Genomic DNA, 25,927 nt, shown 5'->3' with positions numbered 1-25,927 from the left:
TATTTGTATTTTTATATATATATATACACTTTGTATTTTTTACATTTATTTATTTACTCTAATTGCCCCATGAGGATAAAGTTTTCTGAATCTGAATATGGAGATATATAAATCCCCCCAAATAAATCAATATATAAGCCGTTGACAGTTATATTTTTATGTATTTTTAAATGTGAAAATGTCTAAATAGAAGTAAAATGTTTTATAAACACTGAACAAAATATTTTTAAAAACATTTCAAATAAGTGCAGTGTATTTTATTTTTTCCAGATACATTTTAGTGATTGGTAATATTATTTAAAATAGACTCAAATAAAAGTCAATATTTTGAATTGATCTTTGCCCATTTCAACTTTGAGGTTAAAAAAATTGAATAAAAGTAGAATGTTTTAAATACATTCTAAAATATTTTTAATGGGAAACAGCTATCAATAAAAATAAAACATTTGAAAGTATTTTACATCTTTCAAGTACCGTACTAAAAAATGGAAGGCAAACATTCACATTAAAACTTGATTAAAGTGATTTGATTTTCCTCTTCTCGACAGAGCTGCACTTACTTCATCTCTATAAAATGCTGTCCCCTGCGGGGCATAAGTGGTCATTGCATCCACAGTTGATTCACCTGGGAAGTAATCGTTTCATGGGGAAACAACACACACAAAAAAAGTTTTTTTTTTTTTTTTAATTCCTTCAAGTCTCATTAAATATAAACGAAAGAAAATAAAAGGTCTATATTCCCAAACTTACTTTCTCCTGATGATCCTTTGAAAATGTAGACTTTCATGGAAATGTTGGCAAGTTTATTTATTAAACGCACCGAGGAAACGAAACCCTGACACAACACCATTTAAATGCACATTCAGTACTGCGCTGAGAAGTATTTCACAATGTACATATTTTGTCTCGTCGCGGTTCTCCCCGAGTTTCTCTCTCCACTCAAAGACGGGGCATCAGAGTTGCGTAGGGGACAAAATAGATGCAACGGCTCTTAAAATGTCCGCGGGAGCCTCATGTGGTTTTGGATTTGTTGTGTTCAACGAATGGACGTTTGGTGTTTTTTGTTGTGTACACACTTGTTGGGGGGTCACTGATGTGCGGAGGCGGTCTGGCTGTTGGTGTCCACGTGAAGTTGCTTCATGGACTCCAAGGCCTCGTCCACTGATTCACTCTCCTCTGAAACACACCCACACAACACAAAAGTGAGTTTTCATTTACAAAAGGGACACAGACTCGTGACGTGTATAAATCCCGCATAGTCAATACTCCAGACTTCTGAGCAGCTGTCCGCTGTATTAAAACAGTTGTGCAATTTTGACATCAAGACACTTTACATCACTTTTTTGAATAGCTGACCACTGTCGTGACTAATGTTCAACTCTAAATTCAAAAGACGTGTGCACAGACGGGGGCTTTTAGTGACTGATGTTAACCAACCCGTGACTTGGTTGCTTTCCGCTTGGTGCTGCTCTCGCTGCTCTTCAAGTTTCTTGCAGACTTTCTTATGCGTGAACCAGTGCAACTTCTGACACGCTTGGCCACAGTAGGTCACCTGGTGGCAGAAACGGACAATACAATGGAGATGAAATCAATAAATACTGTGACCTCTGCCAAGGAACTCAACATGTCCTCTTACTTCATGGACATATTTCTGGCTACGGTTTTTGATTATTTTCATTATTCTCAAAGACAAATTAAATTGAGATTTTTCTTTTTTTCCCCCCTCCATTATTTAAAAATGTCTCATTTATGTCATCTGAATTACCGTATTTTCCGCACTATAAGGCGCTTCGGAGTATAAGGTGCACTTTTGATGAATGGCCTATTTTAAAACTGTTTTCATATATAGGGCGCATCGCATTATAAGGTGCATAGAATAGAAGCTACAATGGTGGCTGCAGTTGCATTATGCATCCACTAGATGAAGTTACGCTAGAGGGAATGTAATACCATACAATACAATACAGCTTTATTTATATAGTGCCTTCACTACCGCTGCAGCTGTAACAAAGCGCTTTACAGACATTTAAAATACTACGTCCAAATGAGAATATTGATCCATATATAAGGTGCATTGGATTATAAGGCGCGCTGACGGTTTCTGAGAAAATCGAATGTTTTTAGGTGCGCCTTATAGTGCGGAAAATACGGTACATTTAACTGTTGTATTGAAAAATGCCAAAAAATGCAAATAATATTTACAAATCATTTTTAAAATAACAATTACTTCTTGAAGAGAAATATAATTCAACTTCTCAATTTTTACATATATTTCATCAAAATCTGGCGGCAACTGGTCAATCGGTTAGCACGTCCGCCTCACACTGCAGAGGTCTCGTGTTTGATTTCGGACTCCGGTCTTCCTGTGTGAGTTTTCTCCAGGTACTCCGGTTTCCTCCCACATTCCAAAAACATGCATGGTAGGTTGATGGAACACTCGAAATTGTCCCTCGCCGTGATTGTAAGCGCGAACGCTTGGCTGTCTATTTTGTTGTTTGTCATTCATCAGAGGACTCAGTTGTAACTTGTAAAGATGTGGCCTATGATCACATTTGCTTGTCGTGAGATCCAAGAAAGAAGCGAGCGCTCACCATTTTACAAATGGAACATCTTTTCTGGGCTCCTTTGTCTCCACACGTGGTGCAGAACTCTGCGTCCATGAAGCCGACCTGACCCGTGATGGCTTGCGTCAGCACCGACAGAGCTGTGGGGTCGTTGCCCTGTTGCGGTGGAAGGGGAGAGAGAAAAATAATAATAAAACAGTATTGATGTGTTGTGCCCCCCTTTCAGGGGCAGGACCTTGTGAGCGACATCAGTGGCTGAAGTCTGACTTTCTCATCGCACAACCTAATGCTTGCTATTTCTGGATTAAACACCGTGTCTAGTTTGCAGTCATAGTAGAGGTACAGGCGGTGAACTCACGATGCTAACTGGAGCGATGCTCCGCACCAGCTGCTGCAGCAGCGTGGCGTCGCAGTAGGGGAACTTGCGCACACACTCGCGAATGAACTTCTCCTGGTACACCGGGAAGCCGTCGCTGTCTCGGCCTTTCAGCAGGCTGCGGGGAGGAAAAACGACGAGTCACAAAATGTTGAATGTGAAGAGGATAAGAAGTCACTTTGTAAGACTGTAGACGTAAGATGGCGAGAGCAAAAAATTACTTTCTTAGCACAGCTCATATGAGGCGCCACGATATCGCGGTTCATTTTTCGTACCCCTAACGATATTGTGTTTTGTTTTGTTTTGTTTTGTTTTAAATAACTCCTTCGCCTCACGGTGCAGAGGTGCAGGGTTCAATTCCGGCACTAGCCTCCCTGTGTGGAGTTTGCAGGTTCTCCCCATGCCTGCGTGGGTTTTCCCCGGGTATTCCGGTTTCCCCACACATTCCAAAAACATGCACGGCAGGTTTACGGAGCACTCTAAATTGTCCCGAGGTAGGAATGTGAGCGCAAAGGGCTATTTGTCTGTGTGTGAACTGGCAACTGGTTCAGGGCCCACCACCGCAACACGCGTGAGGATAAGCGGATCAGAAAATGGATGGATGGATGATTTCTTGAATGGGTTTTTAAAAGAAAGTTCCTGGAATGCCTCACATGTGAGAAAAGACAATTGCTTATGTACTTTTCCACTGTTTATTGGACGCCTGGGGAAGAGTAAAACACACTCAAAGCACACTCATGCGGAACCTGCTGTCAGCCGCAGCTGTCGCACAGACCCTATCTAGTCAGGGGTCTGTTTTGTAAGCAGTACTAGTGGTAGGATCATCGTTTTCCACCGAAATGGTTCGCGTACGTGCCACCATTTCTGAATGGCGGTAACGTCGTCCACATCGTCTCGTGTCACTGACCTTTTAACGAGTCCGTCCAGCTGGTCGTCGCGCTCGTTGAGGAAGGAGACGCACTTGGCCAGCACGCAGCTGATGTAGTGCATCTTCATGGCCAGCACTTCGTTCATGTCACGCTGCTTCATGCACTTCTCGCAGATGAGCTCCATCACGCGATGACACTTGTCCAGGGCCGAGGGAGAGGCCAGCAGCGGGTTCTCCTTCACCAGCAGCACCATCTGACACCGGAAACGACGGAATCACTAAAACAGAGGAGGCTATTGGCCCGTGCCTGCTGCGTCTCCCTTCACGTCTCGAAAGCTTTCAGAGCCTTTCATGACATTCTAATCGTCCAGAGTTATGCTAAGGTGTTTCATATTTGGGTGTATCGTATTTAGGTTTGCTGACCGCATCAAAAAAAACAATTGGTAAGACAAGTGGGGCGAAAGAGTTTTTTTTTCTTTTTTAGCATGGGCGCTAAGCGAGAGTTAGCTTGTGGGAAAGTTGAAATGAGAAAAGACACTTTAAAATTGCCTTTCCATTTTGCAGATTTTCACAGATCGCGGGTGCGTCTGGACTGCGTCATCCCCGCAATAAGTGCGTTCACCTTTTAGATGTCCCATATACATTTTTATAGCTAAGAAGGTCATTTCGCAGCACTGCTCTTGTTACCTTAACAGGGTTGAGGTTGGTACTCATGATGATCTTGTGAAGGGGTCCAGCCAGCTTCGGGGGCAGCTTGGGTTCCTTCTCCAGACCTTGAGCTTTGGTGTAGTAGTCCAGTCGGGCGCGAGAGAAGAAGTTGTTGATCACCGTCACGCAGTCATGTTGCCCTGGACAACAAGATGCCGGCTGTGTCAGGGTTTATGTTCACACTTGCGGGTCAATTACGATGTTTTGTTTGTTTGTTTTTTGCCCATATGCAACATGCATCAGATTTGGGGGTTTTTCATGCAACTTCAACGGCACAATTACACTTTTTTTTTTATTTGACCTGGACAACTTTCATATGTGGACATAAATCTGACATGATTCAACTGCATTATGAGCGCTCAGGTCGCACTCATCTGTAGAAATCCAACCTATGTCATCAAAAGCCCCCCACAAAAATTCATGGAAAGAGCACTTAGAAAAATGAATTGCATATTAAATCGTAATAGTGAGGGGGGGGAATTTACAACTGGATTTTTCAAAATTGTTCATCCCGACTTTACACTAATCAACGGCTCATAGCTTGGGAAAAAAAAAATTGATTTCAAGTTTGGCGTGCTTGTGTGTGTGGTGTCCACACATACCAACAAAGGCGGCCATCTGCGCGGCGGTCCTCCCCACGGAGTTGACCACGTCTGTCTCAGCCCCAGCGTCCAACATCATCCACGTGATGTCAGTCTTCCCTGTGAGCGCAAACAAAAACGGGGGGGGGGGGGGGGGGTTGACGTGTGAGTGACGTAGCGCGTGCACCTTTTTTGGGGACGCCAACCGACCTGAGAGTCCGGCGAACATGAGCGCAGTGTATCCATGCTCGTGGTGGTTGCAGTTGACGTCGGCGCCGTGTCGCAGCAGCAGCTTGCACATGTCAGCTTTGCCCTTGTAGGCGGCGTGCATCAGCGGTGTCATGCCGTACTGCGCCAGGACAGACGTTACGCAATAGAGAGTTACTATTAAATTTACATTTACAAACACACAACCTTTCTGGGGAGAGAGAGTCATCTGTTTGGTTTTGGATAAAATCAAATGGGGTAAAAGTTCATCCCTCCCTGGTTCAGAGGCTCACTGAGCTGAAGTCTCACATGATTTGCTGACACCTTGTGTGATGACAAATTGTGATAGGCTTTTGAAGCATATTTTCCAAACTCCAATTTGTACCACAGTTATTTTACAGGGGAAAAAAAACCTTACCGTGGTGGAGGGGTTTGTGTGTCCCAATGATCCTAGGAGCTAAGTTGTCTGGGGCTTTATGCCCCTGGCAGGGTCACCCATGGCAAACAGGTTCTAGGTGAGGGGCCAGACAAAGCACGGCTCAAAGACCCCTTATGATGACAAAAATATATGGACCAAGGTTTCCCTTGCCCGGACGCGGGTCACCGGGGCCCCCCTCTGGAGCCAGGCCTGGAGGTGGGGCTCGTTGGCAAGCGCCTGGTGGCCGGGCCTACACCCATGGGGCCCGGCCGGGCACAGCCCGAAGAGGCAACGTGGGTCCCCCTTCCCATGGGCTCACCACCCATGAGAGGGGCCAAAGGGGTCGGGTGCAATGTGAGCTGGGCGGCAGCCAAAGGCGGGGACCCTGGCGGTCCGATCCTCGGCTGCAGAAGCTAGCTCTTGGGACATGGAATGTCACCTCTCTGGCAGGGAAGGAGCCCGAGCTGGTGTGTGAGGCAGAGAATTTCCGACTGGATATAGTCGGACTTGCCTCCACACACAGCCTGGGTTCTGGTACCAGTTCTCTCGAGAGGGGTTGGACTCTCTTCCACTCTGGAGTTGCTCAAGGTGAGAGGCGCAGAGCAGGTGTGGGCATACTCATTGCCCCCCGGCTCAGTGCCTGTACATTGGGGTTCACACCGGTAGACGAGAGGGTTGCCTCCCTCCGCCTTCGGGTGGGCGGACGGGTCCTGACTGTTGTTTGTGCATATACACCAAACAGCAGCTCAGCATACCCACCCTTTTTGGAGTCCTTGGAGGGTGTGCTGGAGAGTACTCCTGCTGGGGACTCCCTTGTTCTGCTGGGGGACTTCAATGCTCACGTGGGCAATGACAGTGAGACCTGGAGGGGCGTGATTGGGAGGAACGGCCCCCCCGATCAGAACTCGAGTGGTGTTTTGTTATTGGACTTCTGTGCTCGCCACGGATTGTCCATAACGAACACCTTGTTCAAGCATAAGGGTGTCCATATGTGCACTTGGCACCAGGACACCCTAGGCCGCAGTTCGATGATCGACTTTGTAGTTGTATCATCGGATTTGCGGCCGCATGTTCTGGACACTCGGGTGAAGAGAGGGGCGGAGCTGTCAACTGATCACCACCTGGTGGTGAGTAGGCTCCGATGGTGGGTGAAGATGCCGGTCCGTCCTGGCAGACCCAAACGTATTGTGAGGGTTTGTTGGGAGCGTCTGGCGGAATCCCCTGTCAGAAGGAGTTTCAACTCCCACCTCCGACAGAGCTTTTCCCATGTTCCGGGGGAGGCGGGGGACATTGAGCCCGAGTGGACCATGTTCCGTGCCTCTATTGTTGAGGCGGCCAATCTGAGTTGTGGCCGTAAGGTGGTTGGTGCCTGTCGTGGCGGCAACCCCCGTACTCGCTGGTGGACACCAGCAGTAAGGGATGCCGTCAAGCTGAAGAAGGAGTCCTATCGAGCCTTTATGGCCTGTGGGACCCCAGAGGCAGCTGACGGGTATCGACTGGCCAAGCGGAAGGCAGCTTCGGTGGTCGCCGAGGCAAAAACCCGAGCGTGGGAAGAGTTCGGTGAGGCCATGGACGCCGACTTCCGGACGGCTTCGAGGAAATTCTGGTCCACCATCCGACGTCTCAGGAGGGGGAAGCAGTGCACCACTAACACTGTGTACAGTGGGGATGGGGCGCTGCTGACTTCGACTCGGGACGTTGTGAATCGGTGGGCAGAGTACTTCGAAGACCTCCTCAACTCCACCAACACGCCTTCCTTGGAGGAAGCAGAGCCTGGGGACTCTGAGGTGGGCTCTCCTATCTCTGTGGTTGAAGTCACCGATGTGGTTAAAAAGCTCCTCGGTGGCAAGGCCCCGGGGGTGGATGAGATCCGCCCGGAGTTCCTCAAGGCTCTGGATGTTGTGGGGCTGTCCTGGTTGACACGCCTCTGCAACATCGCGTGGTCAACAGGGAGAGTGCCTCTGGATTGGCAGACCGGGGTGGTAGTCCCTCTTTTTAAAAAGGGGGACCGGAGGGTGTGTTCCAACTACAGAGGGATCACACTCCTCAGCCTCCCTGGTAAGGTCTATTCAGGGGTGCTGGAGAGGAGGGTCCGTCAGGAAGTCGAGCCTCAGATTGAGGAGGAGCAGTGTGGTTTTCATCCCGGCCGTGGAACAGTGGACCAGCTCTACACCCTTAGCAGGGTCCTCGAGGGTATGTGGGAATTCGCCCAACCAGTCTACATGTGTTTTGTGGACTTGGAGAAGGCGTTTGACCGTGTCCCTCGGGGAGTTCTGTGGGGGGTGCTTCGTGGGTATGGGGTACCGAACCCCCTGATACGGGCTGTTCGGTCACTATACCACCGATGTCAGAGTTTGATTCGCATTGCCGGCAGTAAGTCGGAATCGTTTCCAGTGGGGGTAGGACTCCGCCAAGGCTGCCCTTTGTCGCCGATTCTGTTCATAACCTTTATGGACAGAATTTCTAGGCGCAGCCGAAGCGTTGAGGGGATCCGTTTTGGGGGCCTCAGTATTGCATCCCTGCTTTTTGCAGATGATGTGGTGCTGTTGGCTCCTTCAAACGGGTCCCTCCAACTCTCACTGGAGCGTTTTGCAGCCGAGTGTGAAGCGGTTGGGATGAAGATCAGCACCTCCAAATCTGAAACCATGGTCCTCAGTCGGAAAAGGGTGGAGTGTCCCCTCCGGGTCGGGGAGGAGATCTTGCCCCAAGTGGAGGAGTTCAAGTATCTTGGGGTCTTGTTCACGAGTGGGGGCAGGAGGGAGCGGGAGATCGACAGGCGGATCGGTGCAGCGTTTGCTGTGATGCGGACGTTGTATCGGTCTGTCGTGGTGAAGAAGGAGCTGAGCCAAAGGGCGAAGCTCTCAATTTACCGGTCGATCTACGTTCCAACCCTCATCTATGGTCACGAGCTATGGGTCGTGACCGAAAGAACGAGATCCCGGTTACAAGCGGCCGAAATGAGTTTTCTCCGCAAGGTGTCCGGGCTCTCCCTTAGAGATAAGGTGAGAAGCTCGGTCATCCGGGAGGGGCTCAGAGTCGAGCCGCTTCTCCTCCACATCGAGAGGAGCCAGATGAGGTGGCTTGGGCATCTGATTCGGTTGCCCCCTGAGCGCCTCCCTGGTGAGGTGTTCCGGGCATGTCCCACCGGGAGGAGACCCCGAGGAAGACCCAGGACACGCTGGAGAGACTATGTCACCCAGCTGGCCTGGGAACGTCTCGGGATCCCCCGGGGAGAGCTGGAAGAAGTAGCTAGGGAGAGGGAAGTCTGGGCTTCCCTGCTAAAGCTGTTGCCCCCGCGACCCGGCCCCGGATAAGCGGTAGATGATGGATGGATGGATGGATGGATGGGAAAAAAAGAAAATGGTGTAAAATATGAGAATAAGGGTAAAAAAATTCAGGAGTGCTTTGTGTGGACAAAATGTTCAAAGGACCACAAAAAAAAATACTAAAGTTAATAAAAACAAATGTTCTCAAGTATTTTAGTAAGCGGTAAAGTCAAGATGGTAAAAAAAATGCTTCAAACATCTGACTTTGACACAGGCGAGGACTTTGAAGGGAAAACAAAGACAAGAGAGGAAGTGAAGGGTTCTTCTACGCCTCCTTGGGGGACGCCAATGACTCCTTATAGCCCTTGTGTTCTTTCTCCACAAAATCAGCTATCGATGACATTTTTATATTGGAGGCTTGTGTAACATCAACACTGATATGTACTTTGCTCAGATTGGAGTCATGATGATAGATAAAAGATGGCTTACTAAAGCCGGGAAAGGTCAAATTAAATGTTTTCTTACCTCATCCAAGCAGTTGACTCTGACATCTTTGCAGCCCAGTAGTCTGGACGCCTCTTGGACATTTCCTTCAAAAAAAAAAAAAAAAAAAGCTAATTTCAAATGTAACCTTGTGATAATGATACATTTGTTTCTTCAGTGCATCACAAGGAAGAGGGAGGAGGAGAGTGAGACAGATGGATATGACAAGTGCACTTGTAGGTTACAACAGCTCCATTACTTTCTCTCTCATTATGATGCGCCGTCCACACTAATGCAGCCTTTTGGCCATGATAATATATCACACCAGGAATATTTTCACCAATGCAACGCGAATAATGTATCTCTGAGAGGAGATGGAGAGGAGAGCTGGTGCTCAAGTGTAGTCAGAGAACTAACTAGGCCAGCAAAACTGAACCAAGCCTTCTGAATGTGTGTTACCTCCCAACAGACAACCCGTTTGACTTTAGAAAACTGAAGTTATTTTTTTTCCTTCAAACAGCTTGGAGCAAACCTGAGTGACTCCATGCATAATGTGATTGTGAAATTTCGGTTTCGGTATCCCGTTGACCTCATATTGGTCACTGGAACCCTCTCTCTCATCTACTAACGGATTTATAAAAGAAATGCAAAACCTGCACCTCCGTGTACGCTAATGCAAATATAAGGGGGTCTCTTTTGATTGTATTGCTAAGTGCCTTATATTTTGTGTGCAGCACTAGTGCTCAAGAAATAAAGTTGGACTGATAGTTGAGTACTGTATAGACTTTAACACAAGGTGTAAATATGCTACACTGGGTGTGTAAACTTGATATAGCAGAGATTCACACGTTACAAATGGTATCGTAGACCACGTAAAGGAAGTGCTGTCGGTATTGGAAAAAGCAAATAATTTAACACGTAACCATAACTGTAACTGTAATCGGGACGTCAACAGTAGGTAGTGTGGTTCATCATGCAAGCTAAGTAGTACTAGCCGCATTGCATTGTGGGGCAGAACTTACCTGTCGTGATAACGTCAAACAACTCCTTTTCGCTGGGGGACAAGTCTCCCTTTTTGGCTGCACACATTTTGGCGATGTAAAAGGGACAAGAGCACTCAAACGCCTCGAAAAAACAAGTAGTGACGGCCTACTGGTTGTTTGGAAAGATGAATACTACGCCTTCCGAGATTCTCCGGCATGAGTAGCAAGGCTAACTCAGTTGTTACTCTCGTAGGGGATAGACCATTGTGGATTAACAGTCGGGGTGGATTTATTTATTCGTGGCATAATACAGATGTATAAAAGATTTTTTAGGTACTACGAATTAATCATTAAAAATTAAAAGACATATACTATAATATTGCACCATGTGGTTGAAATCGTTCATTTGAACGGATGAAAAACTGTTGCATGTTCCCTGCTCTTTCGATAAAGTACTCACGCCCATCCGTGACGTTCTGGAAAGTTCATTCGGTCCCGGGGCAGTCGACGCAAGACGTTCATGTAAGAAGGATTTTGTCTGTAATTTTGATAAATCTAAATTGTATTTAATATTGAGGAGGAACTTATTACATACGAGTATTCTGCTGGTGAATTGCTCACTAAACATCTTCACTTGAGTATAATGAGAATTGTGAATAAGTGAGAGGTATTTTGACAAAATTACTAAACACTTGACAATCATTTCAATTGAATTGGGAGTTGGCCTAAAATATAAAGTACAAACGATAGAGTGGTCTATGGCTTTCTGGAAAATTACCAACCAAACCAGGAAAGGGCTCCTTTTCGAGTGACAAAATATTCAAACGAAGAGAATGTTCAGGTTATTAAGGCAACTATTTGAGGGTTTTTGGGGTGCCCAACAGCCCTCTATCTCAGAGTAGATCTAGCTCTGCACTTGACAGCAGCTGATTCAGACCCCCCCCCCCAAAAAAAAACTAGTTAAGTGACCATTTTCTTTCTTCAGGATCATTAACGTGATCTCATAAATCAGCCATCCAGCACAAAGTGGAACAAACTATTTTTGCCTCCATAATAGAATTGTCTTTATTCTCTACAGTGTTTTGAAGAGAAATTGTTATTCATTTCATCATAAATGGTTTATTTGTTTTCTGCTACCTATTTTTTTTCTGCTACACCTTTTTAACTAACCTTGCGACCAATGTCTGTCATTTTTAGTTCAATTTTTTAAAATTTTTGGTCATGTCACGTGTTGCTGAAAAATGCTAATGCAAATCTGCATTTCAAATTTTGGCTCAGATCGCAAGGCAATAAATGATTTCCAAGTGCACCTTCAATGCATCAGTGAGCCAATCCAAGATTATAATGAAGTGCTGCCACCTACCGACGTAAATGGCAACATAACCCTTTTGTATTTACGATCATGCCAATGTTCAGCACAAAGACAAGCACATCGTTCCTACAGATTATTTTAATAATCAAAGCTGTCAAATGGAGGGGGGGGTGAGCGTCGAAACAGGACGGAGACGCTCGCAGTGAGCAAACAAGTAAACTGGAATGAGAGAAGATAAAAAGAACAAACTGGAACAAAGAAGGTAACAGTAGGGCAGATGCAGTAGTTTGTGCAACAGCATAAAACACTGAAGAATATACAAGCCTTACTACCACATAACAACGTGGCGCTCATTCACATTCTAAACGGTGAACATGCACAAATGCCAAATGGTCGGCATGTTTTCCTGTAACAGTGAAGACAAATCAGGGATGAAATGAAGTCAGGTGGCTATTTTTGCCCATTGTTCAACAGCAACATCAAGAAAAATTACACTTCCACCTTTACTGTTCCATATGGCAAGCCGTTTTGAGTATTTATTCCATCATCCTTCAGGTCCATGTACTCTTTGTCCTGACTATTAAGATAATTCAGTGCAACAGAATATTCAATAAATGCTCAAAAGGCTTGCCATAAAGCCATACGAATGTTTAATCAATATTTCAAAGACTGCACTTGTGTTAAGGTCCAAGTACTAGTATGCCCTTTGTTACAGCTCCAGCTTTGTGAAAGCGCTACGGAAATAAAGATGTATTGACAATGAGTGCATGGACCTATCAGGAATAACTGCTTTTGAGAATTTGCACACACTAGTTTTCAGTCAACATTTAGTGCACCAGCATAGCGAATTGTCTTACTGTAGTAATGACCAAAAAAAAAAAGCATACAAGAAAATGGACATCAAGGATATGAATGAATGCTCAAACAGCTTTCCGTAGTTCCATCGACAGGCTGGGGACGAAGCAAGGCTCCATTGAGGGATGAAGCAATAAAGAAAGCATCAAGATTGAAGGTTTTCAAATAAATAGAATAGCTCCAGAGAAGAATACATTCTTCTCTGGTGGAAATAATCATAAAAGTCTTCTTTATAAAAGAAACATACAATTTTGTACACGTATTTACAAAAAGAAAAAAAAATATAGGAGGGAGAAAGCAAAGGCATTAAGTGTTTCGTTTCTTTTCCTCACACATCCTTCAAGTCGAACATTCAAAAGGAGTTCAATTCAGTAGTCCGTTTTCAGGGAACGTCACTTCCTGGGCCAGCCCAAGTCCCTGAGTTGCTTCTTCTTCTTCTTCTTTTTAATTACTACTTTCTATTTTAGCCGCAAAAGGTCTCAGCCGGAGTCTGACTCACTGGTGTCCGAAGACGAGGATGACGAGGAGGAAGAAGAGGAGGACGAGTCTGAGCTGGAACTGCTGCCGCTGAGGCGCGAAGGCTGTGCCTGGGCCTCGGCGGGGTTGGCCTTCTCCACTGACAAAAGTCGTACACAACACATAAAAGTCAGCATGATGCTGTGTCTTCACTGTCCAGTTACATGTACTGCACGTGATATTAAAAAAATATATATACAGTATATTCTTTGAATGGTCTACACCAGGGGGTCCCCAAACACCGGTCCATGGACCGGAACCGGGCCACGACCCATTTTGTACGGGGCAGCAGACAGCCCGACCTGCGAGCTGTGAGCATATTGACTCACTCAGACGTGGCGGAAATGTGCGCGACTCAAGCCAATCGGAGTCCTCCTTCTAACATTGGTTTGCGAGTTAAAATATTTCCGTCAATAAATATATCTCCAGAATGACTTGGAGGAGAAAGCTGTTGAGCGTGTGTCAGGGAATTCACCCGAATATCTTGAACTTTGAATGAAAAGACTCGACTCAACTCAGGAGCAGATTGTCTTTTGCTGATCAGCAAAGGGGGCAAAGTTCCTCGAAGGCAACACAAGTCGTGTTTCCTCTCAGATTGAAAACCCCACCTTCACACCCCCGCTGACCACTTTTTATTCACAGGATATGCAAAATACAAGTAACATCAGAAAAACATTCCTCCTCATTTGCATGTCGCGCTTCCCAGCCCAGCCCACCGATACGCCCCCTCAGTGGACACCTGGAGGCCAAAACAGCTTCCGGTGCAAACAATGGATGCCTTGTTAATACAATGGGTAGATTTCGCATGAATTGAGACACTGTAACAAACTGGAGGACATCTGGTCATGCTGCCCTCCTGAAGTTCAACCTTCTTGCCTGTCTTATCAGTTAATGAGGCCCTGGTTTCCTTCAGCTCAAGTTGGCCCTTTTTTGTGTGTGCTCCATTGTGTACGAATTGTGAGAATATAGCTTTCACGGTTAATTAAGCATATACTGAAATGAAACTTTGAAACATGATAATATTAAGTTTGTCTTTCTCCATCAGTGTGGTATGTCGTCAAAAACAAGGCAATACAAGAAACCCGTCGAATCATTTGAACAAGGAGCGCCCAAGTGATCAAGTGGAAACCGTGAAAATAGGAGCAGAGTAAACATTAGCAGTTTAGTCGCTAATAACTAGCCGGCAGCTACTGGATGAAAGCAACACAATCAATCGTGTCATTTTTTTGAGTAGGTCCAATTTGCAAGCAGGAACGATGCCAACACTGTATGCACGTTTTCCTTATAACGTGTATTTATTTTTCCTGATTGGTCCATTTCTTATTGGTTCACTGTGGGGGGGGGGGGGGGGTTCTACATTTGTTGTACAGTAGAATAACACTGTTTGAAATGAATGACCAAAAAAAAATAAATATCTATGTTAATCCTTTCATGCACCCTGTAACCTGATAACATGGTAAGCTGTCCACTGTAGTAACCGCTGTCACTGAAAGAGTTAAAGTGTTTAATTCCCTTTATTATTTTTGGCCAGTATCAGTGCTTTAAATCTGGCAATTTAAAGGCAATGGGGAAAAAATGGTCGCCTGTCCGCAAACAGCATGGACTTGTCACAATTTGTCTATGATGCAAATAACTAAATAAAGGGTTTAGGACCACTGGTCTACACGCCTCTAATGTGCCATATCATCACTGTCAGCCTTCATGTTTTTTCCTAAAATCAATACTATTGGTCTGTTCCCACATCGTCTGTTATTTTTAGGCATTATTAAGCCATTTTAGGTGCGGAAAATAGCTTGGGAGCAAAGCCAGTACCCGTTGAACGCTCAGCTATCTGAGAAGCGTTGCAAAAAAACTCTTGCCTCCTCCCCCTCACTCTGCGAGAGCCGTGCAGCATCGTGTCGCCAGTACAGTTGATTGAAGTCTGCGTGTTTTTGTCGATCATAACGAGTGAAAATAATTTTGTAGCATCTCCGTATTTAATGTATGAACGCCTGAAGGATTAAAGTGACATGCAATTTGAGCTGACCTTTGGGTTTTGCAGGCTTCTTGGTCGAGTTCAGCTGCCCGCTGACGTCCTGCAGCCTCCGCTCCAGCTCCAGACGCTTCTCCAGGGTCAGCTGCTCTTTGGATTTGACCGCACCGCCTTTCTTCAGTGCTAACCAGAGCACCAAGGCATAAAAACAGCAGCCGTCAGGGAAAGGGTTGGCGAAAAGAATCCAATTTTGAAAAAAAAAAACAGATTCTTTTACAGATTTTTTGCTCTGTTCTCATCCAACTGCTGTCCTGTATCGCATAACAGACTGGGAGCTAATTTAATCACAGATATCTGGACTGGACACACTTTGGATTTTACAAATAGGCAGAGAAGCATGAAATGCATCAGTCACACACTGTGTGTAAAGCTTGTCACACAAAATTCAACATGTCGACTCAGGTTAGTCATTTCCATCATGATTCAAAGGAAAGAAAAGAACCAGAGAGGGGAAGCTTTTTTTTCAAGACAAGGATTTCTGGCCGCATCCTCAAGTAGGACCCATTTTTCAACAACAGCGTGCAGTTCGGTTGATTTGACTCGTGGAACGTAGTCTAATTCAGTGGGGTTTTTTTCATCCTTATCAAGTGTTCTGTGCTCTTATTTTATTTACTCTAATTTCAGAGGCGCCACGGTTAATTGACAACTGATCGATGATGAAAATTCATCAATAATTATTTTGACAATCGTCCAAATCCTCAGAATTTCAACCTCACAGCAACATGGATTATCAAATTTCTGCAGTCCACTATGAAACCAGAATAATTATTTGTGTTGAATCAAGATAAAAGCTAATGTATTAATTTGGAAAATAATGATCAATATTTTGCGTACTTTTTTTTTTTTTTTACATTATGGACCAAACCAGTAACTGAATTATAATTAACTTTTTATATTTGTGCACTTTCCTTACTGTCGAATTTGAAGTTTGACATCGCGCTTATCCTCATTAAGGTGGCGGGTGAGTCTAGCTCACCTGACTTTAAGTGTACACCAAGAATATATGAAATGGCACTATGTACCGAGGTCAGTGTAGGGCTTGCGCGGCTTCTTCCGCAGACACGTCATGACGTAGCGCTCCAGTTCCTTCAACGTGGACGGCTTGAGCGTCTCAAAGTCGATCTCGATCTCCTCGGGGTTTGTGTCGCGCAGAGAGGGCTCCCGCGACTGGATGATGTGCACGACGCGGCCCAGTTTCTCGCCCGGCAACTTGTTGATGTCAAGGCTCAATTGGCGCTTCTCGTCGTACGTCATGGGTACGATTTCCTCCTCCTCCTCAGAGTCGTAGTGCGGAAGCATGCTGGATGGCAGCGGCGGGTAGAATGACTTCTTGGCGCTCCTGATGAGAGGTTCAATCAGACATTAAATCAGGCAACAACACTAAATTTAAACAAATCTCTTATGTAGGCAGGATGGTGATACAATATAGACGATAATATATTCTCGCAGTTTTGTGATTGCTTTTTTTTTTTAAGTGCAAATTTAGAGTTGGCGAAGTGTGTAGTACCACATTGCGAGAATATAAATATTTTTGTATGCCGTGTTACCTTTACATTGATGCTAATTTCTGTTAGCCTGTCTATGGTATTTTGCATTTTATGTCAGCAGAATTTGGCTGGACAAAATTTTCTGTTTTGGTTGATCATTGGTGAGTTCAAATATACAATGTTTCATTTTATTTTTGTTGCTCGTGTCAGTTTTACAGTCAACTCCAAGTGGGAGTGACAACTGAAGAGCGTGAAAAGACCACACTTTGCTTCTTGTGAGGATAACTGTGCGAGGAACTCTTCACTTCTTCAAAGTGATGATATACAATAGGCTCCCATTTCTTGACTGAAAGAAAATACCTACAGGAATACTGTTTCAGGTGAGCGGAGGATTTAAAAAAAAAAAACTTTTTCCCCCCGTGACTTGGTTGTGAATTTTGCCTTTTAGCTTTTTGTTAGACCGCAAGAAAGTTGGAAGTTGTGCAAAAAGTAGTGAAATGTTGGACATGCCTTCCAAAGTTTTACGGTCGAATTAAGTTCACCTGTCAGGGTTAAAGTGCATTTTAGAATCATCCTGAAATTTCATGCAAATGCTTCTAGATGTTAAATTTTTTTGGGGGGGGAGCAGTATTTACAGCATTGCAGTAAAAACGCTGGAGATTTTATATTTCCTATTGCAATCCGACATTAGAGCCATAACCTATCAGTGTTACTTTGGTACCTTTCACACATTTGGCTAGTGGTACCACAAACAACGGTGGACACAACTTGTGTTTTGGCCTGCCTGCATGGTACTAACTTGCTGCTCTTCTTGGTCTGCGACGTGCCGGCTCTCGATGCCTTGTTCTTGAGCATTTTAGTGGGCATGGTCCACTCTTCGGAACCCGCTCTGCTTTTGGCTCCACGGCTGCGCTTGTCCGGCTTCCTGCGCTTCTTCTTCTCTTTCTTGTCCTTCTTCTCACGCTTCTTCTTCGGCTTCACGATGGGGCCCTGGGAGAGCGCAGTCAGCTGCTCGTGCACGGCACGAAGCTGCGTGTGGCGGTGGTGGTAGTAATAATGAATTAGGTGAATGTGTGATGAACAATGTAACACAATCAGAGTGATTTCAATACAGTCAGTTCTTAATACTGAATGACTGATTTGACTGTTGAGTATGTTTGTGTGTAACTCATTCACTGCTGCTGACAGCTACAGATATTAAAGTTCCATTTTAACTGACCTTCAGCGATTGACAGCTATACAAGTCAAAAGATCAATTTCAACTGGGCTGATAGTGAATTAATTTAAGGCAGTAGTCGTCATTTATTTTTTTGTTACGCCCGCGCCAGGAAAAAGAAAACATTTTGCACTGCCCAAATCTGTGCCAAGACTATAGATAGCATCATCTGTCTCTAAAATTGTTATAAGTACATTGTTTACTTATTATCATGAAAGAAAACAAAAAAGAAAATAAGAGCTGTAGACCAACTTATAACAAAGACTAACTTTATTAACACAATTTTTAGTCTGTGCATCAATTTGCCCGAAAAATAAAAATACTGAAAAAATAAAATACTAGTAAGAACACCATTGCTCACTTGTTCAAGTGAGTGTAAACAGGGTAACAAAATTATTGCAAAATCGCAACGTTATTTATTACACATGACAATTTGATATTTTTCGGTTCAAGGATCATGCAAGTTGACACACATGATTTGCTTTCGTGGGCCACATAAAATGACACGTGGGCCCGATTTGGCCCCCGGGCCTTGAGTTAAACACCTGTGATTTAAGTAATTGGGAGGGTCTTACCTGCGTGCATACCTGGTCCTGCAATTCGGCCAGCCGGTGAGCTCGCTCCTCCTCACTGTCCGAGCTGGGGCTGCTCTCGCTCTCCTCACTCTCACTACTGGGCTCACTTTCGGACGTGGACGAGGACGACGACGATGAGGATGAGGACGAGGACGACGAGGATGTTGGGTGGCCGCTCAGGGACATGGTGGTGTGGTCCAGCTGTGGCTCGTCGGGCATTTTGGCAAAGCTGAACTCAAACACGTCCTATAAATGACACGCACAGACCAACAAGTAATAAATACATTGTTATGATTCAATTTGAGAGTCTGCTGAGGAGCAACTAATGTCATGCAAAGGAACAATACCATATTTCTATTTTCCTGGTGTAAGGGAACCTCCAGATATGGAGTGAAATGCATCCCGTGAAGCTGCTTGACCCAATAGTAAGTCAAGTGAGTTGATCTATTCCAGTGTCTTTCTGTGATGATGTCACACAGGCAAAAAAAAATTAAAAAACAAGTCACAAGAACACACTTGCGACGTTAATTAGATGCTCACTGACATGACGCCTCGACTCACAAACACCGACAAGTTAATTTTATTGGGGCATGTCGACTTTGGATGTTCCGCTGTTTGTTGCCTGTTCTGTACTCCAAAAGTAAGCCTTCCACAGGGAGTGGTCATTAGAGTGCGCGCTACAATGACTCAGGGGAGCAGCAGCGCTCACCTGCAGCTTGCGGGCCATGCCCACCACGTCGTGGTCGGGCGGGTTGTACTTGTAGCAGTTGGAGAACATGAGGCGCACGTCTCCGGCAAACTGCTGCGCGTCACGGTACTCGCGGCCGTCCATCTTCCTCTGCCGGCAGAGTCACACGAGGTTTGGGGGGGAAGGTCGTCAAAAATAAATAAATAAATGTGTGCCGGCGGTCCTTGAACACGAACAGAACGAGTGGTAAGGGGAATGGATGGGAAGGGGGGGGGGGGGGCGTGCAGAATAAAGGCATGCACGTGTTTTTGGTGCAGTGATATTGTTCAGTAATGTGCAATATATAGAGCAATCATTCCGTGTTGGGGTTTTTGTTGTTTTTTTTACAATTCATACAAGTGTTTTCCATGTTTAGCCTCAGATTTTTCCTCAAATTTATGACCAGGATTAAAACAAATAAAATGAGGAAATTGTATTCACTTATAACAGGTACTACATGAAAAAATGATATCACTCTTTTAAATAATTGAACAATAGTTGTATACATTAAGACTTGTATATTCTCCCCGAGTTCTGACTTTAAAATACATTTGTCATTGACAGTACACACAACTTAAAAAAAGTTGTTGGACTTTGGAGTGAAATTTCAGGATCAAGATAAAATGCATTAACCTTTATTGAACCTTAAAAACCCAATTTGGCCAAACCGCTTAATGTTTCAGTAGTTTTTGCACAACTTCCTGTTCTTTAATAAGGAGCTAAATCGTAAAATTCACAACAGGTGTTCGATCTATGAACAGATGAATACATTTCCAAGGATGTCTGCTTCTGCGCCTTTCTGTTAATCTCCCAGTCTCCGTAAATCATTGCATATTTGAACCTCTCTGATAATCAAACACAACGGGTAATTTGCAAATCTTCAAACAGGATGTTCTGGGTGGGATGTTACCACTGACCTCATAGTGTCATCAGAAGGCTTGCACAGCGATAGAGAGAGACTAGAAGAGTCACAGAAAGAAATACAAGTCGACTTCCTTGAAATTCAAGGTAAAAAGAAAAATGTTCAGCTCCTTGTTGTCCAACAGCAAGTTGTGCAGAAAGTACAAAAACACTTAGCAGCCATACGTGTGTATTGAAGTTTAAAATAGCCCTAACATTTTGAGCAAAGTCGAACAATCAACTGCAATTGTGTATATGTCACGACAGGATGAGATGAATATTATACATTTTTATGGTTTTCGGAGTCCTAATCACTGAGAGATGATAGGACTACAAAAGTGGCATGCAAACCAAGTGAGTTTGACAACTTTAATATACTGCAGACTCATTGTAAATAACAAGAAATGAGCGCTGCATGTCACCTTGATGGTGCTGAGGTCCATGGGACACTTGATGATGTCGTGATAGTCGTGCAGGCCGAGCTCAGCGGCATCCACGGGTTTGTAGAAGGGCCAGGCGTAGGCGGCGTGCTTCTTGGATAGCATGTCTTTGAGCAGCCCACTGCAGTAACGCATGGGCGGGCTCAGCTTGCCCTTCCGCGAGGGCTGCAGCTGCACACAGTCAGGCAGGTCCTTCTTGGGCGGCTTGATGGGGCGGCCGCTGCCCACGCGCCGCCCCACCACCGACATCATGGGCTGCAGTAGTACGGGTCCGCCTGGGCTGTGGACCAGGCTCATGACGGGCGGCGTTTCCAGGGTCATGCCGCCAATGCAGGAGATGGCGTTCATGGGGGAGTCGTGGACCTGTCCGCCATGGCCTCCTTTGCCCAATCCCACCAAGTGTCCGTGTCCCTCTGCCGAAATGCCCACCGTCAAACCCATGGTGGACGGAGTGGTGGTGTCCGCCTTGCGCTTAACTCCCTTTTTCTAACCCAAAACAAAAACCAAAAACAAAAAACAAAACAAAAACACACAATTGAATGTCGCCATGGAAACCAAAGCAGACTCATCTTTTGTTGCTGTGAAATATGCGTGTCGTCTCCCGGTTTCTGGAGCAACGCGCCACTTGAAATGTACATTGGAATGGACAGTCAAAGAAATCGCAAAGTCTAATTCGGGCCTAAAAGGGGAGTGCAAAATCAAGATTTCGACCAATCTTGCCAGACGTCATCACAGTGAGCAACTAAAGATTTAACAGCGCTTGCTTTTTCTTGATGCCACCACAGAAGTGTACCCTGCCTGCTCTGGGATGAAAATAAAAGAAGAAACTCACCTCCTATGAAGAGTGATAATCTCCCTGCCTCATTGTTGCATCTGGACATTCGTCATTAAAGAACATCATGTATTGCTGTAACATTTTGCTACCTTTGATGACAGGTGCAATATTGCTTATTACATAAATTGCCTGAAAAGGTTATTTGTATTTCTACTGGGGAAAAGCCGTTTCCATATTGGGACCTTAGGATTTTCCACTGTACTTAACTCGTGCACTGCCATCCATTTTCAGAGCTGTTCCCCAAATTGGCAGCTATTTTAGAGCCTTTTGACTGATCTTTCAAGATCCACAAAATATTGTGTTATGTGATGATATAAGCAACAAACCGAAACATATACCTTGGTGGTGGGCTGCGTGGGAGGCAGGCCCATGATGGTGGCCGGCGGTAAGCTCTTGGTCAGCACCATCTGCGGCGAACTGGCCAGCATGGAATCGCCCGTGTCCGAGGAGGACGGCGAATAGGCCGATTGCGACACAGCCGGCACCTGCTGCGCCCGCATGGCTGACGGACACACACACAGAAGGACAGCATTGGTTAGCGCCATGACGGTAGGGGCAGAGGGGCTGCTCACGGTCACGATGGATAGACACTCACGGCTCGTCTTGCGGCCGCGTCCTTGGCTGCTCTTCCTGCGGGGGGCGGGCACAGGGAGCTCCACCTCCTCCTCGGGCATCTGTGCCACCTTCTGGAGGAAGAGCTTTTCCAGGGACTGGGCCATCAGCACAATGTCATCAGTTGGCTAAAAAACAGTGTGCATTCCAATTAAGACACCACAAAAATAAATAATAAAATCAATTTTGGGCCACTGGACGCCATGTGACACAGCAAACAGGCCAGAATAAGGAGAGACCTTGGATATTTTGAGATCGCTTGTCTTTTTCCATGACTGCACCCATGAATTTCAGAGACAGTGACTCTAAACACTCCATCAAGCCCCAAGTACACAAGACATCATAAATGCATATGATTGTAAAACATAATCTATACCTAGTGCATATACAGCAAATGTACAGCTTTGCGGCCACCGGCCGGGTGAGGTCTCACTTTGGTTTAAAGCCCAGCACAGACACTTTTTTTTCTGACAGCCCACTTGAAATTTTGATTGGACTGTTAGATCTGCGAAGTTGCATGCAATGCTGTTCCCCATTATTGAACCAGCGGGTTACGGTTGGTCACACATGAAAATTAGTTGCCAACCCCCAGTCACAACACTGCGTGACAGTACAGACGGTTTGATTTTGGTGGACATGCTATGCCTCACTGGGCGTTTCTGCCTCGCCCCTCATGCGCGACTGCAAATTCTGTTGCAAAGAGCAGACTCGATTTTAGACTCGGTAAAATTTGGTCCAACTTGTGGCACGGGTGGTGTTATGCAATTTTTTTTATATTTGATCGAGGCTCAGGCAGACAAAGTCGGCGATCTGGATGTGCACGGCGGACGTCACTGGGTTTCATTCATGAATATCACATCTCTTTCCATTAGCATGACATGTGATCGCTGAGGCCCACCTTGTTGTAGATGTAGCAGTTGGTGAACATGGTGTTGAAGTCCTGGATGCACTCGCTGGCAGAGCGGTAGAAGTTGTTCTCCAGGCGCTTCTTGATGGTGCCCATGTCCATGGGCTGCTTGATTATCTTGTGGTAGTCCTAACCCAGTGTGAAGAGAGGTCACATTTACACTGCATTTCTCTTGAGATCTATAAACAGGCTTTGAGGACACCTTGAGGGAGAGGCATTAACATTACTGTCCTAAAAGGATTGTAACAACAAAGCCAATTTCTTGTTTTTTTTGTTCTAGACCAAAGATATTTGGTCAGACATCAAATGACAAATATGAATCAAGAGATCAACGGTTTGGCTTTTATTACTAGTTATTAACATCTCAACACCAAATCTTTATCTGATTTGATAATCTGAATCTGATCCACTGGTGAAAGGACACTTTGATCCTCTCCTCTTTCATCTATCATCTATAACTGCTTCAAACAACAAAGTCTATGCAGGAAAACTGATTAAGATTGCACAACTGTCTGTGTCCCATGTGTTGTGTTGTGTAGTGTTATTTTGACTTCAAGATGGCGCCGCGAGATTGGCTGCCTTTCCAGCAGCTCCTATATTTTGTTCTTCTACTTCTTTCTTTCATCACTTTGCTGCTGTGAATTGGGAATTTCTCCATTGCGAGACTAATAAAGGTTTTTTATCTTATCTTATCTTTAAGTGAGCAAAGGTTTGGATGGACAGAACAAGGATGAGGACATTTTAAAGGAGTAGAAATGGTTCTGGCCAATTTTTGTACAATAGCTTTGATAGATCTCTGTTGTATAATTCCCCGTTTTTCACCCTCAGTTGACTAATCTGTACCCACAGTCAATTTTTGACCCAAATTGTTTGTTTTTGTTTGTTCGTTTGTTTGTTTTAACCCAACTGTTTTTCGAGTGCATAGCTAATCCGTAAATACCCGCAGTCTCTGGTCTCATATTCATCTTTTCAGACTGGCGCAAACGCAAAGGATTTGGATTCATTGTTCCAATACTTTTGGAAGAGAGTGTACCATTGGAAAACTCACAGGCAAATTGAGCCTGTGCGCATCCACCGGCTCGTGAAAGGGCCACGCGAATTGATGTTTCCAAAGGCACTTGAGCAGGGTCTTCTGGAGGTACTGCAGGTGGTTAGTGGCCCGGCCCTGTCGGGACGGGTCCCTGACAGCAGGCTGCGGAGGGGCAGGCGGACCTGGCGGTATGGTGTGTGGCAGGGAGGGGCTCTCAAAGTCCTCATAGAGCAGAGAGGGCTTGCGGATACGCTTGCCGGTGTTAGTGTGCGGGTCCATTATGCCGCAGGACAGCCCCACCAGAGAGCTATAGTGGAGAGCAGCAGACAGACATGCACACAACACACTTGGAATAAAATCAGATGTAGAAACACCAGACACTAATAATGGAGAAAGTTAAACATTTTTACCCAATTTTAAGACCTTTAAAATGTCATAACTTACTTAATTCTTTACATTTTGATTAAGTTTGAAGACCGTTTTGTTCCTTTACTCAACCTCATTCCAGTGACGTCAGTCTTGCTGAAAAGAAAGTATTGGATTTTGTTGTCACGTTCCTAAACATTTCTTAATTTCGTGTCTGGGACGTGTTCACGCGATGTGTCCGTCCCGCCCACCATTTGTGTTTGTAAACATTGTCTAGCAATGACAAGGACGGATTGTAGGGTACCGTTATCGCTAAAAAAAAGTCACATGTAAAACTTATTTCACCCACTCAAAACTCCGCATGGTTCAATTAACCTAGGAAACTTAACGGCAGCCCGCCAGTCCACCCCAACACATATCTAACGTCACCGGCGAACGACAACGGCGAAGTAAACTAATAAATAGACGCCTCACATAATATATGGTGTTGAAAACATTACATTGTAAGAAATAAGGGAAATTAATAGAACATGAGCGGTCCTGGTTTGACTCGGCTGGGCGACGAATGAATGGAGGGCGGCCGGTCGAGGACGGAGGGTTAGCCAGAGGTCGGTCACTAGGCTGTCAACCGCCCTCGCACCTAATTCCGAGGGGAGGGGATAATATAACGCCCTGGTGAATGAAATGTCTTCGAACAACTAAGTTAATTACGAAAGCCGCCCCTAAGTGACACTGACAGCTAGGTGGAAGCTAAAGGAGGATAGCTAGCAACGGTAACTAAGCACATTAGTGCCTCGCCAAGGCTAACAGTAGAGATGGGAAAACTGTATTAAGTCATAAAGAAAAAAACATGCTTATGTTACCTTTCGTGAGGCGAAGTAAGAGGTGCTTCCATCAGTCGGGGTGTTATGCAGCTATCCAATTGGGGAGAAGAAGAAGAAAGAAATGGGGGAAGAAAAAAAAAAGCTGCTGGTTCGCTTTCGTCACAGGGAGTGAGGAATATAGGATCACTTGCAGCTCCTTCACGAAATGGCGCCTGACTACTTCCGCTTCAGCTCTTATATATGCCCACGCACGTCGAGAACACCCACTTTCTGTCAGGTGGTCAGCCATACTGCTCGTCGATTGGCTCCACGTGATGTCTGATTACGTCACAGTCACGTCTGCGTTACCCAACGAGCTACTCTGGTCTAGTAGCTCAAAAAATAATGTTATAAAACTACCAACCTTACACGTCTAAAGTGGCATTTTTTCGGGTTTTGCGTATATAAGCGCTATGGTGATAAGATCGCTCACGAGCTAGCTCACAGAATTATTCAACGTGTGCGTTTTTGTCGCTTATTTTAGCAAACATAAAGCATTGAAACTAGGTGCAAAAAATGCTAACATCATTCTGAGTCAAGGAACAGAAAGGAGCGTATCAGTTTGATGGTAACGTGTTGAGCCCTATTGAGATAATGTCCATTGCATTTGTTTTCTCTCACGCTTGTCCTCATTCACGTGACTGGTAGTGACGATTTGGGTTGGCCACCTTCAAAATAAAATCTTACTATTCATGCAAAATGTCTCAGCAGATAGATAGTATCTATCTATCTATCTATCTATCTAGATATACAGTATATACAAGTGTGTGTGTATACCTCTATCTATCTATCTATCTATC

At 45.0% G+C, this 25,927-nt stretch overlaps 2 protein-coding genes and 1 long non-coding RNA gene across 4 annotated transcripts; 1 reads left to right on the top strand and 2 right to left on the bottom strand.

Moving 5' to 3' along the window:
• Positions 1-789: 789 nt before the first annotated feature.
• On the bottom strand, positions 790-10,696 carry ankmy2a (ankyrin repeat and MYND domain containing 2a). Its single transcript, XM_086113061.1, has 10 exons — positions 10,494-10,696; positions 9,514-9,578; positions 5,308-5,446; positions 5,119-5,217; positions 4,496-4,656; positions 3,848-4,062; positions 2,923-3,058; positions 2,592-2,720; positions 1,438-1,552; positions 790-1,176 (listed from the first exon to the last, which is right to left on the bottom strand). Exons 1-10 carry the CDS (start codon positions 10,558-10,560, stop codon positions 1,088-1,090), a joined length of 1,215 nt encoding a protein of 404 aa, XP_085969187.1. The 5' UTR covers positions 10,561-10,696; the 3' UTR covers positions 790-1,087.
• Positions 10,697-10,929: 233 nt separating this feature from the next.
• Positions 10,930-14,549, top strand: LOC147203896 (uncharacterized). Its single transcript, XR_015101246.1, has 2 exons — positions 10,930-10,976; positions 13,089-14,549. It is a non-coding gene; the product is annotated as an uncharacterized LOC147203896 (long non-coding RNA).
• On the bottom strand, positions 11,887-25,732 carry brd2b (bromodomain containing 2b). 2 transcript variants are annotated; one of them, XM_086114193.1, is made up of 12 exons: positions 25,128-25,730; positions 23,917-24,205; positions 22,860-22,997; positions 21,945-22,089; positions 21,688-21,851; positions 20,497-21,000; positions 19,157-19,285; positions 18,448-18,693; positions 17,456-17,685; positions 16,192-16,508; positions 15,164-15,292; positions 11,887-13,237 (listed from the first exon to the last, which is right to left on the bottom strand). In XM_086114193.1, exons 1-12 carry the CDS (start codon positions 25,157-25,159, stop codon positions 13,101-13,103), a joined length of 2,460 nt encoding a protein of 819 aa, XP_085970319.1. In that variant the 5' UTR covers positions 25,160-25,730; the 3' UTR covers positions 11,887-13,100. The 2 variants fall into 2 exon arrangements, with proteins under 2 accessions (XP_085970319.1, XP_085970318.1); XM_086114192.1 differs by having other exon boundaries at positions 21,688-22,089; positions 25,128-25,732.
• Positions 25,733-25,927: the final 195 nt, after the last annotated feature.

This window comes from Hippocampus guttulatus, chromosome 6 (genome assembly GCF_054856545.1).
Source record: "Hippocampus guttulatus isolate MCC_2025c chromosome 6, RoL_Hgut_1.0, whole genome shotgun sequence".
Lineage (NCBI taxonomy): Eukaryota > Metazoa > Chordata > Actinopteri > Syngnathiformes > Syngnathidae > Hippocampus > Hippocampus guttulatus.
The sequence above is the reverse complement of the archived record's forward strand: the minus strand, read 5'-3'. Positions and strand labels throughout refer to the sequence as shown.

Bases quoted from the DNA above. Each gene is read 5' to 3' on its own strand.
- ankmy2a (XM_086113061.1), bottom strand. From the start codon at position 10,560: ATGTGTGCAGCCAAAAAGGGAGACTTGTCCCCCAGCGAAAAGGAGTTG. The intron at 5,218-5,307 runs GTCGGTTGGCGT...TTGCGCTCACAG, and splicing joins CATGTTCGCCGGACTCTCAG to GGAAGACTGACATCACGTGG. The intron at 4,063-4,495 runs GTAACAAGAGCA...TTCCGGTGTCAG, and splicing joins CCAACCTCAACCCTGTTAAG to ATGGTGCTGCTGGTGAAGGA.
- brd2b (XM_086114192.1), bottom strand. From the start codon at position 25,159: ATGGAAGCACCTCTTACTTCGCCTCACGAAAG. The intron at 24,206-25,127 runs GTAACATAAGCA...TCTCCACTATAG, and splicing joins CTTACTTCGCCTCACGAAAG to CTCTCTGGTGGGGCTGTCCT. The intron at 21,001-21,687 runs GTATATGTTTCG...GTTTTGGGTTAG, and splicing joins CCACGCAGCCCACCACCAAG to AAAAAGGGAGTTAAGCGCAA.